Raw genomic sequence first — 13,508 nt, 5'->3', positions numbered from 1 at the left:
ATGTCAATTTCTGCAAGCAGTTTTTCAGTTTCTACTTCCTGCAAATAATTCTATATTTCCACACCTGTGAAAGACAGTTATGGTCTTATGCTTAAGAACATGAACTTTAAAATGTTAGGTCTGTCCTAGCTCCACCATTTAACTTGGTGTTAAGCAGGATGATAATAGTTCCTGTCTAAAAAGTTATAAGTATAAAGTGACTACACACAAAAATGTTAACTATCGGTATTAAATCAAAATTAAATGTGAGCATGGGCCATAAAATACAGTAGGATTTGGGACTTCTAAAATCTTAAAAGTCATCGTTAAATGCATGTTTCCCTCAAGGTTGCAAGTGTATGTGAATTCTGCAGTTTTTTAAGAAGTATGACAACCTCAGTCACTATCCTTCAAGTTAATTTATGAGAAAAAATTCTGTGGTTGGCAGGGCTGCTGGGACAGGATGATGTGAAAGGGGCATGAGGGAAGCTTCTGATATCCTGGCACTGTTCTCTTTCTCATTTAATCTGAATATTATTTATGTGGTTGTACGTTTTCAAACAATATGTTACGCTATGCATAGGGTATGAAATCTCTAGCAATTAATGTTGAATTGTCTGTTTCTTCTTTAAATCGTTAGTTTTTCCTTTATATATTTTGAGACTCTATGTATACATTTATGACTTTTTTTTAATATCAGAAATTGAACCGAGGGGCGCTTGACCACTGAGCCAGTTGCACAGCCCTTTTTAATTTTTTTTATATTTTGAGATAGTGTCTCACTAAGTTGCTTAGGGCCTTGCTGAGTTGCTGAGGCTAGCTTTGAACTTGTGATTCTCCTGCCTCAGCCTAACAAGCCACTGGGATTGTAGGCATGCATTGCCATGCCTGGCTTACATTTTTAACTCATATTTTCCTGAATTGACTTTTTACCTTTATATAATGTCTTTTTTTTTCTTTTTGTCTCTACTTTTAAGGAATATATTTTTTTCCATCCTTTTGCTTTCAATATATTTATTTTTGAGTCTGAAGTGTATTTATTTTTGTTTTTTAATAGTATATTGAAATTGTACATAATGTTGGGGTTCATTGTGACATTCACACATGCACATAAATAACTCTATTTAATTCCCCAGTACTTCCCCTTTCTTTCCGCCTTCCCTCCCCAAACCACCTGTTTTTACTCTGCTGGTCTCCTTTCTGTTTTTTAATTGGTACATTATACATAAAAGTGGGATTCACTGTGCTTTATTTATACATGTAAGTGAAATAGTTGGATTGTAGGATGGTTCCATTTCTAGTCTTTTACAGAATCTCCATGCCAATTTCCACAGTGGTTGTAGTAATTTGCATTGTAGTCTCACCAACAACATTTAAGTATTTCTTTCTCCCATACCTTCCTGGCATTTATTGTTACTTACATTTCTCTTACTTGCTACTCTTAGGTGAGATGATATTTCAATACCAAATCTCAAATTTTACTACAGAGCTATAGTAACAAAAATGCATGATATTGGCATAAAAGCAGACATGAAGACTAATGGAATAGAAGATAGAGACAAACCTATACAGATACAGTCATCTAATCCTAACAAAGGTGCCAAAAGCCTATATTAAAGTATTTCTTACAGATCTATTTACAGATCTTAGGCTTAGGGCCTTGATCTGTTTTTGTTTTTGTGCCATGGATTGAACCTAAGTTCTTTCACATGGGAGGCAAGTGCTTCACCACATAGCTACAACCCCCAGCCCTAACTTTGTTTACTTCTTAGCTATTTTTGCAAGGGTAGAAATTATAATATGTATCTTACAGTAGTAATTATGATGTGTATCTTACAGCAGAACAAAGTGTTGCAGGCCTATAAAGCCAGCAACTCTGGAGGCTGAAGCAGGAGGATCACAAGTTCAAGGCCAATCTCAGCAACTTAGTGAGACTCTGTCAAAAAATAAAAGGGGCTGGGGATGTAACTCAGTGGTATAGCACCCTCTTTTCAATCCCTAGTATCCCCCCAGTGTGTCTTTTTACAGTGTAATTTAGTTTAATGCTACCTGATTACAGTAAAATATAGAAACTTTGCTTTATTATAGCTTTATTTCCTTCTCCCTGCCTTACACTACCATTCTCATATGCATTATAGTAATGTATGTTATGAACCCAATTACTATTTGCATATATCTTTTGTCTTTTAAACAATTAAGAGAAAAGAAAAACCTTAACTATTTCTGGTACTCTTCCTGTGGTTTTTGAGTTACCATGTGGTGTCATTTCCATTCAGCCTGAAGGACATCATTTAGTATGTCTTGGGAGGCAGGCTTGGTAGCAGTAATTGTTTCAAAATTGATTTACATGTGAATACATTTATTTTTGCCTTCATTTTGAGGTATAGTTTTGCTAAAATACAATTTGGGTTTGGTAAGTTTTTTCTTTTACCATTTTAAATAGGTTGTTGCACTGCCTTAGCCACTGTTGTTTCGGATGGTAAATTAGAAATTAGCAATTTCATTGTTTCCTTATACCATTTTTTTCTTGCTGCTTTCACGTTTTCTCTTTTACCTTTCAGTAGTTCGGCTCTGGTGTTTCTAGATTTGGCTCTTTATCCTCCTTGAGGTTTGCTAAGCTTCTTGGATCTTTAGAGTGTTTCATTAGAATTTTGAAGTTTTCAGGCTTTATTTCTTTAAGTATTTCAGAGTTTCTGTCCTTCAGGACTTCCATCACATATTGTGAGGGCTCTGTTCATTTTTCCTCGATCTTTTTTTTCTGTTCTTCAGCTTATAAAATTTCTATTGATCTAAATTCAGATTTACTTATTCTTCCATTTACAAGTCCAGATCTCTATTGAGTCCCTCTGTGAATTTTCCATTTCAGTTATTGAATTTTTTTTTAACTTTTTGTTTTCTTTTTCTTTTTAAATAATTGCCACCCTGGAGCCAAAGCTCAGTAGTAGAGTGCATGCTTAGCATGTGCGAGGCCTTGGGTTTGATCCCCAGCACCATAAAAATTAAAGATAATAATTTATTTCTTTATTAATCATTATTATGTTAACTAAGTCTTCAGGACTGTAAGTCTTTAAACAGTTTTCTTTAATCCTTTAAGTATTTTCATTTACAGCTATCTTCAAGTCTTTGCTATATCTAATATCTGAGGGTACTAAGTCCTTTTTTGTGTTGGTTAATACTGAGAGTGAAACCTGGGGCATTGTGCATGATAAGCATGCACTCTGGCCACAGACAGAGCTACTCTGGCTGCCCCTGAGGAATAGGTTGGTTTGGCTTTTTTTCTTCCCCTCAGTAGTGGGAATCAAACCCACAGTCACACACACACACACACACACACACCTTAAACTCTCTACCACTGAACTATATCCCCATAATGGGACAGTTTTTAGTGACTTTTTTTTTTTTTTCTAATTTGGGTGTAAGCTTTCCTGTCTCTTGGCATCTTTTATAATTCTTTGTTGCAACGAAACATTTTAGGTAATATTACAGCAAGTCTGGATTGACTTTCTTCTCTTGCCCCCAGTTATTTTTATTGCTGTTTTATTTGTTTAATAATTTCCCCTGTGTTATGTGGCCCCACTGAAGACTTTGCTCAGTTGGATTTTGTTTTTGTTTTTGTTAGTTTGATTTTACGTCTGACTTCCTTGGGGTTCTTCCAGTGGTCAGCCAATTTCTGGCCAGAGATCATGTTCAACGCCCTAAACCAATAAGGCTTCCACCCACTGTTAGCAAATCTGTGTATGGAATCAGAAGCTCACTCAAGGTTCAGGCAGTCTTCAAGTGTGCCCTAGCTTCTACTTGGCTGTCCTAGCTGGACCCTCTTGTGTCATTTTATTGTACATACACAGGCTCCTAAGAATATGTGAGTAGCATTGACACTCTCTAGTCTTCCCAAATACACACTCCATCTCCAGTCAGTCAGGTGTATTTAGAGAACCTGTCAAGCGCCTCTTGAATATCTCTTCTGTATCTCCCTCTTAAATTGCTAGCTAGGGCCTGGGGATCCATTGCTTGCTTCAGCCAGGACTGCAACCTCACACTAATCAAAGTTGTAAAGCTCCCCATTTGCTTGCCACTAAGGTTGCTCTTTAAGACAGACATCACTATCGGAAATGGATTATTTCTCCTGCTCTGGATCAAGTCATCTTCCTCCAGCAGGGAAATTGATAGTTATTTATAGCCAACCTTACTCTGTTAGAGATACCATGTTGAATGATGAGGCAAGTATACCACAAATTTCCACAGTTCTTTCCTGGAAATTACTAGTTTTTCATGAATAAACTTTGCTATAAGCCTTTTGTCAATATCTGGGGGACTAAAATGGTTGATTTTTTTTTTTTTTTTTTTGGCCACCTTTTTAGTTACTTTTAGGGAAGAGGATTTGGCAAACTCCTCAGTTTACCACATCTGAAGTTCCCCTCACATTGAATTTTGAAATTTGTAAATATTTTACATATTCAAAAAATTAGAAAGGATGAGAAAAAAATGAAGCTTAAGATCAATTCCAGGGGGCTGGGGTTGTGGCTTAGCAGTAGAGTGCTCACCTAACATGGGCAAGGGCCTGAGTTTGATCCTTAGCACCACATAAAAATAAGTTAACTAATTAAAGATATTGTGTCCAACTACAACTAAAAAAATAAATATTAAAAAAAAAAGATCAATTCCAGGGCTTAGGTTGTAGCTCAGCTGTTAGAGCACTTACCTGGCATGTGCAAGTCCCTGGATTCAAACCCTAGTACCCCCACACACATACAAAATCAGTCAAAACAAATTAGCACAACGATAACAAACTCAGTAAGGGGACATAGTATACCCTTTTGACCATGCACCCTTAGTAGTAGAAAAATGTAGAGAAATCTTGCACTCTTCATTGTAGGTTTATTGTTGGTACTGGTATTTGTATAGTAATTTAGGACAGAGCAGATGAGTAAATGTACAGTCTCCAACTTATGTTCCAGCTACTGTTTTTGTAGTTGACAATGATGTAAAAGTGATATACATTCAGTAGAAACCATATAGTATAGTAGTTCAGATTTTGAATTTTGACCTTTTCTTGGGCTAGAAATATGCAGTTTGATGCTGGACAGTGGCAGCCAATTGCAGCTCCCAGTGAGCACCTCCATTACTGTAGTAAACCAACAGTACAGAACACTGTGCTGCTAGGCTGTTATATCTGGTAGGTTAGGTGTATTAAATGCATTTTCAGTTAGGGTATTTTCAGTTTACAATGGATTTATCCAAACACAACCTCTTTATAAGTTGGAGAGCATGTGTATTGTTAGTCTGGAGAACAGAATTTTCTCTGTTGGGAAGATGAAGAAAAATCCTTTATTATTGGATTTCACTTTTATATATATATATTATTTGGAGTCATGGTTTTTGTTTTTGTTTTTTTCTTCTTCTTTTTCTTTTTTTAAGATGTGTTTCCGGGGCTGGGGAAGTGACTCAGTGGTAGAGTGCTTACCTAGCATGTGTGACGCACTGGGTTTAATCCTTAGCACCACATAAAAAAATAAATAAAATAAAGGTATTGTGTCCATCTACAACTTAAAAAATTTAAAATGTGTGTGTGTGTGTATTTTCATAAAGTATAGGATGTTGTACTAGTAAAATTTGTGTGTGTGTGTGTGTGTGTGTGTGTGGCTCTATTACACCCCCCCCACACACACACACACACACACCGCCAGGTTTCTTTACTGTTAAGGCCTAAAAGTAGTAACAGTAAGTGCTAGTAACAGCACCCTTGTACCCACATCTCAGTTTCTAAATACCATTTCACACTAAAAGAATCCAGGATTCCTTGGAGTGATGGCCAATTCCTACTCTCTAAGGCAGGTGTCGTAAGAGAACATGACACCTGGAATAGTACATTCACCTGCAGCAAAATTCACTTTTAGTGGGACAGACCAAGTAAAAGGCCCATGGAGGGCCTAAAAGTGGATTGGGAGAAGCTTGGACAGGAAACCATGGGGGATTGAGTACTTGGAGTGTTATCTAAAAGGGCCCATAGGAAATGGGTGGGGTAGAAAGAGGGCCATCACAAAAGCCTCCTTCACCCCCATCAAAGTCCTGTACAACATCCTATACTTTATGAAATAATTTATGCATTCAAGTTAACATTTGAGACTTTTTGGGGGGAAAGCATTTTAAATAACCTATTAAGCAGAATTAAATTCCAGATTCAGAGATCATATGTGCATTCTTCATTTAAAGAAAGATCATGTGGGGAAAGTAACCCTGAGGAGCAGATATGATTTGTGCTAGACTTTTAAAACTAGTAAAATTTGGTTTGGAGATGTGGAAGGAGAAAATAGAAGTTTGATGTATGAAGAACAAGAGATTTTTGAATCTTTATTTTTCTCATTATAAAAGGATCTCAGTGTTTACCTCTCAGAATTGTCTTGAAAAAGCAAATGAGCTAAAGTATGTGACAGCAGATTATAAGTGGTTAAGTATCTAGTGGTGTAGATTGTGCTGAATTTCTACTACCAAGGTGGAAAGTTTGTAGTTTGAACTGTTGAAATAAACTTCCTTCATTGAGGACACTTTATGTGTCTGGTTTTCCTTGGCAGTTCTTGTGATGATATTACAATATAGAATAATGTCACTGTTTCCCACCAAGTTTTCAGGGAAGGGGAGGAATACTGAGTAAAGAGCCTTGTACATTTTCTTTGGTTCCCATTTCTATGGAAATATAATTCAAGAGCAGATGTTTCCCATGAGGCCTCTTTGAAGCACGTTAAAAGGCATTATGGAGGCGTGTGAGAGGACTCCTAACCACATTAGAAGCTTCTGTTCATTGAACAGAATCTAGAAAGATTTGTACCTCCTAGGGCTGCAGAATATCAGCACTACCAGCTAACATGTGAGTGAAGATTCTGGCACTTAGCCTGCTAAGACCTGTGTACACTATAAAATCTGTCATTGGATTTCAGTAACATTACACAATGTACGTGCTATCCGTTGGAGAATGTGTGTTCAGGCAGCAGAGTAAACCTCCGTCTTTGTATTGGGATCAAGTCAGTCTCTTGGCACAGCTGGGAGATAGTTCCTTCTCCTCCAAAGTGCTATTTTTAGCTGTTTCCAAGGAGATACTCAGCATGTTATTGATAATTGCATTAATCCTCAGTTTACACAGTCTGTGGAGGGGGAAGCAGAAACTCTTTTCCTTTGTGTACTGCTTACTAGGCCTTTGGGTTGTGATTTATCAGCCAAAACAATAAGATGCCTTCCTTAGAATAATTGACCTCAAAATTATGTTCTAAAACCCTTCTCTTTGGTTTTCCAACTTTTAGTTCTCCTAAAATTATAAGGAAATGTGAGCTTTGCTCAGGCCGGCCCTTTCTGGGTATACCTTCATTTCATCTTTGTCAATTAGAAACCTAATGTTATAAATTTACCAAATGATCGGTCTGTCTCTCCGTGTTTGTGTGGTGCTGGGGATAAACCCATCGGCTCACATATGCTAGGCAACTACTCTACCACTGAGCTACTTCCCTAGCCCATTTTTATTGAGAGACAGGATCTTGATGAGCTTTGAAGAACATAGCTTTGAAGAACATAGTAGAACAGAGAAGAGTTTGAGATTAGAATTAAAGCATAGGAAATTGAAAATTTTTAACAATGTACATTAAGCTATAGTAACTTGGTGAATTGCCCTTCTCTAAAGAATTTCAGCTTTAAAATAACTTTTAATTCATTTCTTATGGGGTTTTCTTGGTTCTTTAGCATTCAACCCCCTACTTCCAATTTGGAGGAATACTTCTGTGTAATCTTGTGGGGTGGCGTAGCCCAGGGCAGTTGCTCCATCTTCTGACAGCCAAGCCATGTACCTGAGTGAGGTTTATTGGATGCTTCTGACTGAAATCTTAAATCTGGATCAAATGAGGCAAAGTAAAGGGAATAGTCATAATTTATTTGCTACTATGACAGCACTGACCTGTCCAGACTCACAAAAGGACATGCTTTCTTTTTCTTGTCTGAGCAGAGCTTCCTTGAGTTCTCCCTGCCTTCTTAAGCCTATTCTTTAAGCTTCCCATTGATTCTGTGAGCCCCACATAACTTTCCAGTAAAATTGCCTCTAAATTTTTTTGTTTAAAATTATCTTTTACGTGCATGCAAAACCCCTAACCAATGCAATAGAGAACATTTTAGTCCAGGTACCTCTCTTATAGTTAGTACTAGGTAAATATGGCCATACTGTTGTATTTTTTATCACTACTACCACCCATTTTATTTTTTCTATATTCCCTTAGAATAGCCCTTTATATATTTCTTAAAATAGATTATCATTATATTTGCTGTGTGAGACATATGGTAGATACCAAAAGAAGTAGATTCAGTTATACCTACGTTTTAGTTTCTTTACTAGATTCATGAAGTCTTCTGTTTTACCCAGGTTATAATAAGAAATTTGAGAAGCACCCTGGTCTCATCAATAATCTATTAACAAACCAGGCATGGTGACACAGGTCTATATTCCTGTGACTCGGGAGACTGAGGCAGGAGAATCACAAGGTCAAGGCCAGTCTCAGCAATTTAGCAATACCCTGTCTCAACATAAAACAGGATGAGCAATGTAGCTCAGTGGTAATGTGCCCTTGGGCTTAATCTCCAATTCCAAAACACACACACACAAAAGCATTAACAAGGTCTCCAGAGAAGAAATATTTTTCATTTGGTTTCTAATCTTGAGTACCATTATTAGGTTTTAGGCTTCTGGGTGTTAAGTAGCCTGCTAACTATATTTCTTCCCTTTGGAGTTTTTATTTAATCAGAAGCTTTAGGAATGAAGGAAGAGATTTTACGGGACTTTCTCTTTAAAATGAAAGAAAAGGGGCTGGGGTTGTGGCTCAGTGGTAGAGTGCTTGCCTAGCATGCATGAGTTACTAGGTTTGGTTCTCGGCACTGCATAAAAATAAAATAAAGGTATTGTGTTCACCTACAACTAATATATATATATATATATATAGAAAAAGAAAAAGCATTGTCCAAGGTGGGCAGCAGGCCTACAGGTGCTTCTGCCAGTTTGGCTTGTGCCAGCCACATTAAGGTGATCCTGGAAGAAGTACATACCAGCTCAGATGTGTTACTTTGCTCCACAGGGTGACATTGGCTCTGCTTTATGTTTGATGTGTGGTTGGCCGTCTGTATGAGTTTCTGAGTTGTTAAAACAAGCTAAGAAAAGAGAGAGTTACTTATCTAGGTTTCTTTAAATTTTCCTGTATCAGCTGCTAACAGCATAATGCCCAACCCTGTGGGTATGACTTGTCCTCTGTAATGTACTCTTTCAGGATACTCTGTTTCCTTCATGACATAACCCACAATTCTTGCTAAATGAGTAATAAATTGCTTATTTTACAGAAAAATAGTAATTTATACTTATTGCCACTGTGTTGGAAGCTTTCCATACATAATCACTTAAACCCACTAAACATTAAGTCAACACTATTAAAGTTTTATTGTTTTAAATGAAGAAACTAAAGCTCAGAAAGATTCTGAAACTGGTTGTGCAATTTAAGTATAGAGCCAGAATTTGAATTTATACTAGTATGCAAATCAGGGTGCAGGTTGTTTAGTTTCATTTTTGAGTGAATAAAAATTAGCTGATACTTGAACTGCCATTCCATGCAAAAGACAGAAGCATAGAAAGCAAAGGACAGGCCAACAACACCTACCTTTTATTTCACACATGAAAATGCAGTTGATGATTAGTCATGTGTTTTTCTCTTGTCACTGTTTGGGATTTGGGTAAAACTGACCCAGTTCTCAAAAGTCAACTTGCTACCCATTAAATATACTTGTGTATATAGAAACCCTTTTTATTCATTATAATATTGTTAAGAAATTGTGTAATAATTCTATGATCTTTTCCAGAAAAGGAGAGAGGAGAGCACTAGACTAAAGGAGGAGGGAAATGAGCAGTTTAAGAAAGGAGGTAAGATAACTGTTCTAACACTGATGTCTGGCCATCTTGACTCATCCTGTTTCAGAGTTCATGAAGATAAACCAAAGAACATTTGGAAACAACTAGCAAGTCTTAGTTGCTCACGATGTGGTGTCATTTCCCAGCACCTAGATTTTTTTTTTTTTTTTTAACCAGCTCCAAGTCATTCTCATTTGGCAGTGATCAGTTACTGTGTATCTTTTGGCATGAGCAGTTTTTCTTTTCTGTAGTCTAATATAATCTATTAATTCTAAAGTCAAGGGTGAAGCTCAGCTACTGCTTTAGAGAACACTACCTCACTACCTTAATACATTGTGTAAAATCAGAGTCCCCAATTCTCACTCACTACAAAGCCCAACAAATGTATTGCCTGCTTAGTTAAAGGCCCTATTGCAAATGGTAGGAACACATGCAAGAGGAAAGGATTACATCTCAAAAGGAAGCCAGAGAGAGACTGAGGAAAATCTCAGACTGTTGTAACAACTGGCTGTCTTGAGCACACTATCCAGATGACCAGTATTCCCCTCCCAGGGCAGTGCCTCCAGTGATCTGAGGACCTTGCAGTAAACCCTGCCTCTTAAAGGTCCCCAACTTCACCACATTGAAAACTGAGCTCCCAACACATGAAACTGTTAAGGAACAAACTATATTCAAACCTTAATAGATGCCTTAAGTAGAGAGAGGTTCTTCATGTCCTTATGCATTTTCTCCATTTGCTTAGGAATAAAGTTAGGGTTCATTCTGATAATTTGGTGAATTCAATCTTATAATAACTTTCTGTACCATGTCAAAGTATGTATACTTTAGAAGTCTAGGAGTGTTAACATAATTTTCCCCTAGTTATTTTTAGGTTTAATTATTTTCTTATATCTTGGTTTTAGCAGTCATGACTTTTTTTTTTTTTCTAATAGAAGTAATGGTTCTAATTTTGAAAACATAGCTTTTTGTGTGGTTTCTTTTGGTGGGGAAGCAGTCCTGGGGCTTGAAAAGAGGCCCTAGTGCATACCAGACAAGTTCTCTACCACTGAGCTATATCCCCAGCCCTTTTTATTTTATTTTGAGACAGGATCTTGCTACCTTATAGAGACTGGCCTCAAATCCATGATCCTCCTGCCTCACCTTGCCAAGTAGCCGCAATTACAGGCGTGTACCATCACTCCTGGGTTGTATGTTAGTATTAAATATTTCAAACCTGGGACAGGAATGAATAGACAACTTGTTCTTAGTATCTTTACCATAATTCTGCATGTAACAATGAACACATACATTTAATTAAAATTTCTCTTTTAAAGTTAAATAATGTTTTTTTACAGTTTTAGGTCTTTATAAAATGTCTCTTCACAGGCTGAGGATGTAATTCAGTGGGAGAGTGCTTATCTCGCATGTGCAAGGCTGAGTTGGGTCCCCAGCACTGCAAAAAAAAAAAAAAAAAAGCTCTCCAAACATTTTATGCAGCAGAGTGTCATAGAGCAGAAACTCAGGAGGCTGTGGCAGGAGGATAGCAAGTTTAAAGCCAGCCTCAGCAACTTAGCAAGGCCCTAAGCAACTTAGAGAGACTGAGGCTCAAAATAAAAAAAAAAAGTCTGGGGAAGTGGCTCAGTGATTAAGCACTCCAGGTTCAATCCCCAGTATCAAAACAAACAAACAACAACAAAAAAAACCCCAACATTTCATGCATATAGTTTTAGCCAAATTATCTTCATGAAAGCACAATAGCTTTCTTGAAAAAATTATATACTTTTGGTTGTGGAGGGGTAGGGGTGTGGTGCTGGGCTGGGGATGAAACTCAGGCCCTTGCACATGCCAGACAAGCATTCTACCACTGAGCTGTTCCCTAGCTGTAAAACTTTTTTTTCATCCCAAATCATGGATCCCAGACTTTAATCTCTTTGATCTGTCCAGTTCCTTAACCGCCTTTGAACATTCCTTTCTAAATTGCTGAACCAAATGAAAGTGAACATCTAAGGCATGCTACTACTCTTGAGCATTGAGTGCTCTTCACTGACAGCATGTTCAGCTGTCAGTTCACCAAGCTCATGCCTTGTGAGATTGGCACAAAGAAGCACTGTTTCTTTACAGAGAGAAGAAAGGGGGGAATGAAATTTACTGCCCAAAACTTAATAGACTGAGACTATCTTTTTATTTAAAACCTTTGTCTTATAAATGGGAAGCTATACATTTTGAGGTCCTACAGAATGCAATAGTATCATGAATAAAATCATAATGACCTCTCTTATTATTCTCAGATTATATAGAAGCTGAAAGTTCTTATAGTCGAGCCCTTCAGATGTGCCCATCCTGCTTCCAGAAAGACAGATCAATTCTGTTTTCAAATAGAGCTGCTGCAAGGATGAAGCAGGTATGGATCTTTGACCTTTTCTTTTAAAGAAGCACATGGTCTTACAGTATTTTGAAAGGCAGTTTATCTTAAAAAAAAAAACAAAAAAAACATAAGGGCTTAAAGTTGCTATTTCTCTTTTCCTGCCCATCCTGCCCATGTATTTCCCTTATGTAAAGGGCACGGGGAAGATAGAAAAATATTTTGGGAGAACTTGAGTCACACTACCATTAACATTCCATATTAAAGTAGCTGAGTGAATACTTTCATGGAAGAAAGGCTGACGAAGTTTCCACTAAACTAGGGCAGGTTAATGAAGCAAGGAGCCAAGTAGTGCATTTCTCAGAATAGCTACAGCTACTTATTTTAGGCCTCTGGAATTCCAGATAAAGATTTAAAGGCACAGGGGAACACTGGTTAAACCTCTAGATATAAAGATGCTTATTCCCGAGACTGATTTTTCTATTCAAATAATGGACACTGGGAGAAGTGTCCAACAGTTGGGATGAAAGTTACCCTTAAATCCAAAGTATGGGGCTAGGGTTGTGGCTCAGTGGCAGAACGCCTGCCTCGTACATGTGAGGCACTGAGTTCGATCCTCAGCACCACATAAAAATAAATAAACAAAATAAAGATATTGTGTCCATCTATAACTAAAAAATATTTTTAAAAAATCCAAAGTATGTGTCAGAGAAAGTTTCATAAAGTTTTTTTATTTCAAAAGAATTGAGAACCTGGTATAATAGGGTGAGTGTGGAATAAATGAGAGTGAAAATATATTTGTTTTATATTGTGTTGGTACAAATAATGAGATTTATTGCTGATTTTGTCTAGTTTTCCTATTTAGTCAACATAATTAGTATGGCTAGGTTGAAAATGGTGAGAATTTTTAAAAAATTCTGCTTGTTTAACTGTGGCTACTTATATCCACAGTGGATTGGATAGGCTATTTAACATACTTTATACAACTCATGAAGCTGGCTCAGGATTGGGTAAAGTGGCTTTTTGTTTGTTTCTTCCTTTAGATCAGGTATTTACTGTCACTTTCTCTTTGATATGGCCTGAAATTTTCTAGTGTCTCCACCAAAGTCAATTTGATTAACCAGGTTTTTTTGGTATTTTGTTTTGAAAGGCCTTGGGGTAGGGAAGAGAGTACACTTAAATGCTTAGACCTGCAGAAAGTTGTTTGTTTTTTAAGCCTGCACATGTATATAGATGAATTCCATCTCCAAGGTGAAGTACTTTTGA

The 13,508-nt window shown here is 37.1% G+C and overlaps 1 protein-coding gene across 3 annotated transcripts in view; it reads left to right on the top strand.

The window, feature by feature from the left end:
* Ttc1 (tetratricopeptide repeat domain 1) overlaps nucleotides 1-13,508 on the top strand; it is a 49,747-nt gene that overhangs the window by 15,881 nt on the left and 20,358 nt on the right. For all 3 annotated transcript variants that reach the window (XM_046462195.1, XM_046462194.2, XM_046462196.2), the window contains exons 3-4: nucleotides 9,853-9,913; nucleotides 12,169-12,281. In XM_046462195.1, the coding sequence (XP_046318151.1) occupies nucleotides 9,853-9,913; nucleotides 12,169-12,281 (174 nt within the window). The remainder of the gene's footprint in view (nucleotides 1-9,852; nucleotides 9,914-12,168; nucleotides 12,282-13,508) is intronic.

The sequence above is a fragment of the Marmota monax genome, unplaced genomic scaffold (assembly GCF_021218885.2).
Source record: "Marmota monax isolate L192 unplaced genomic scaffold, Marmota_monax_Labrador192_F-V1.1 WCK01_AAM20220418_F8-fsc00236, whole genome shotgun sequence".
In the NCBI taxonomy this organism is placed as follows: domain Eukaryota; kingdom Metazoa; phylum Chordata; class Mammalia; order Rodentia; family Sciuridae; genus Marmota; species Marmota monax.
Note: the sequence above shows the minus strand (reverse complement) of the source record. Positions and strands in the feature narration are given on the sequence as shown.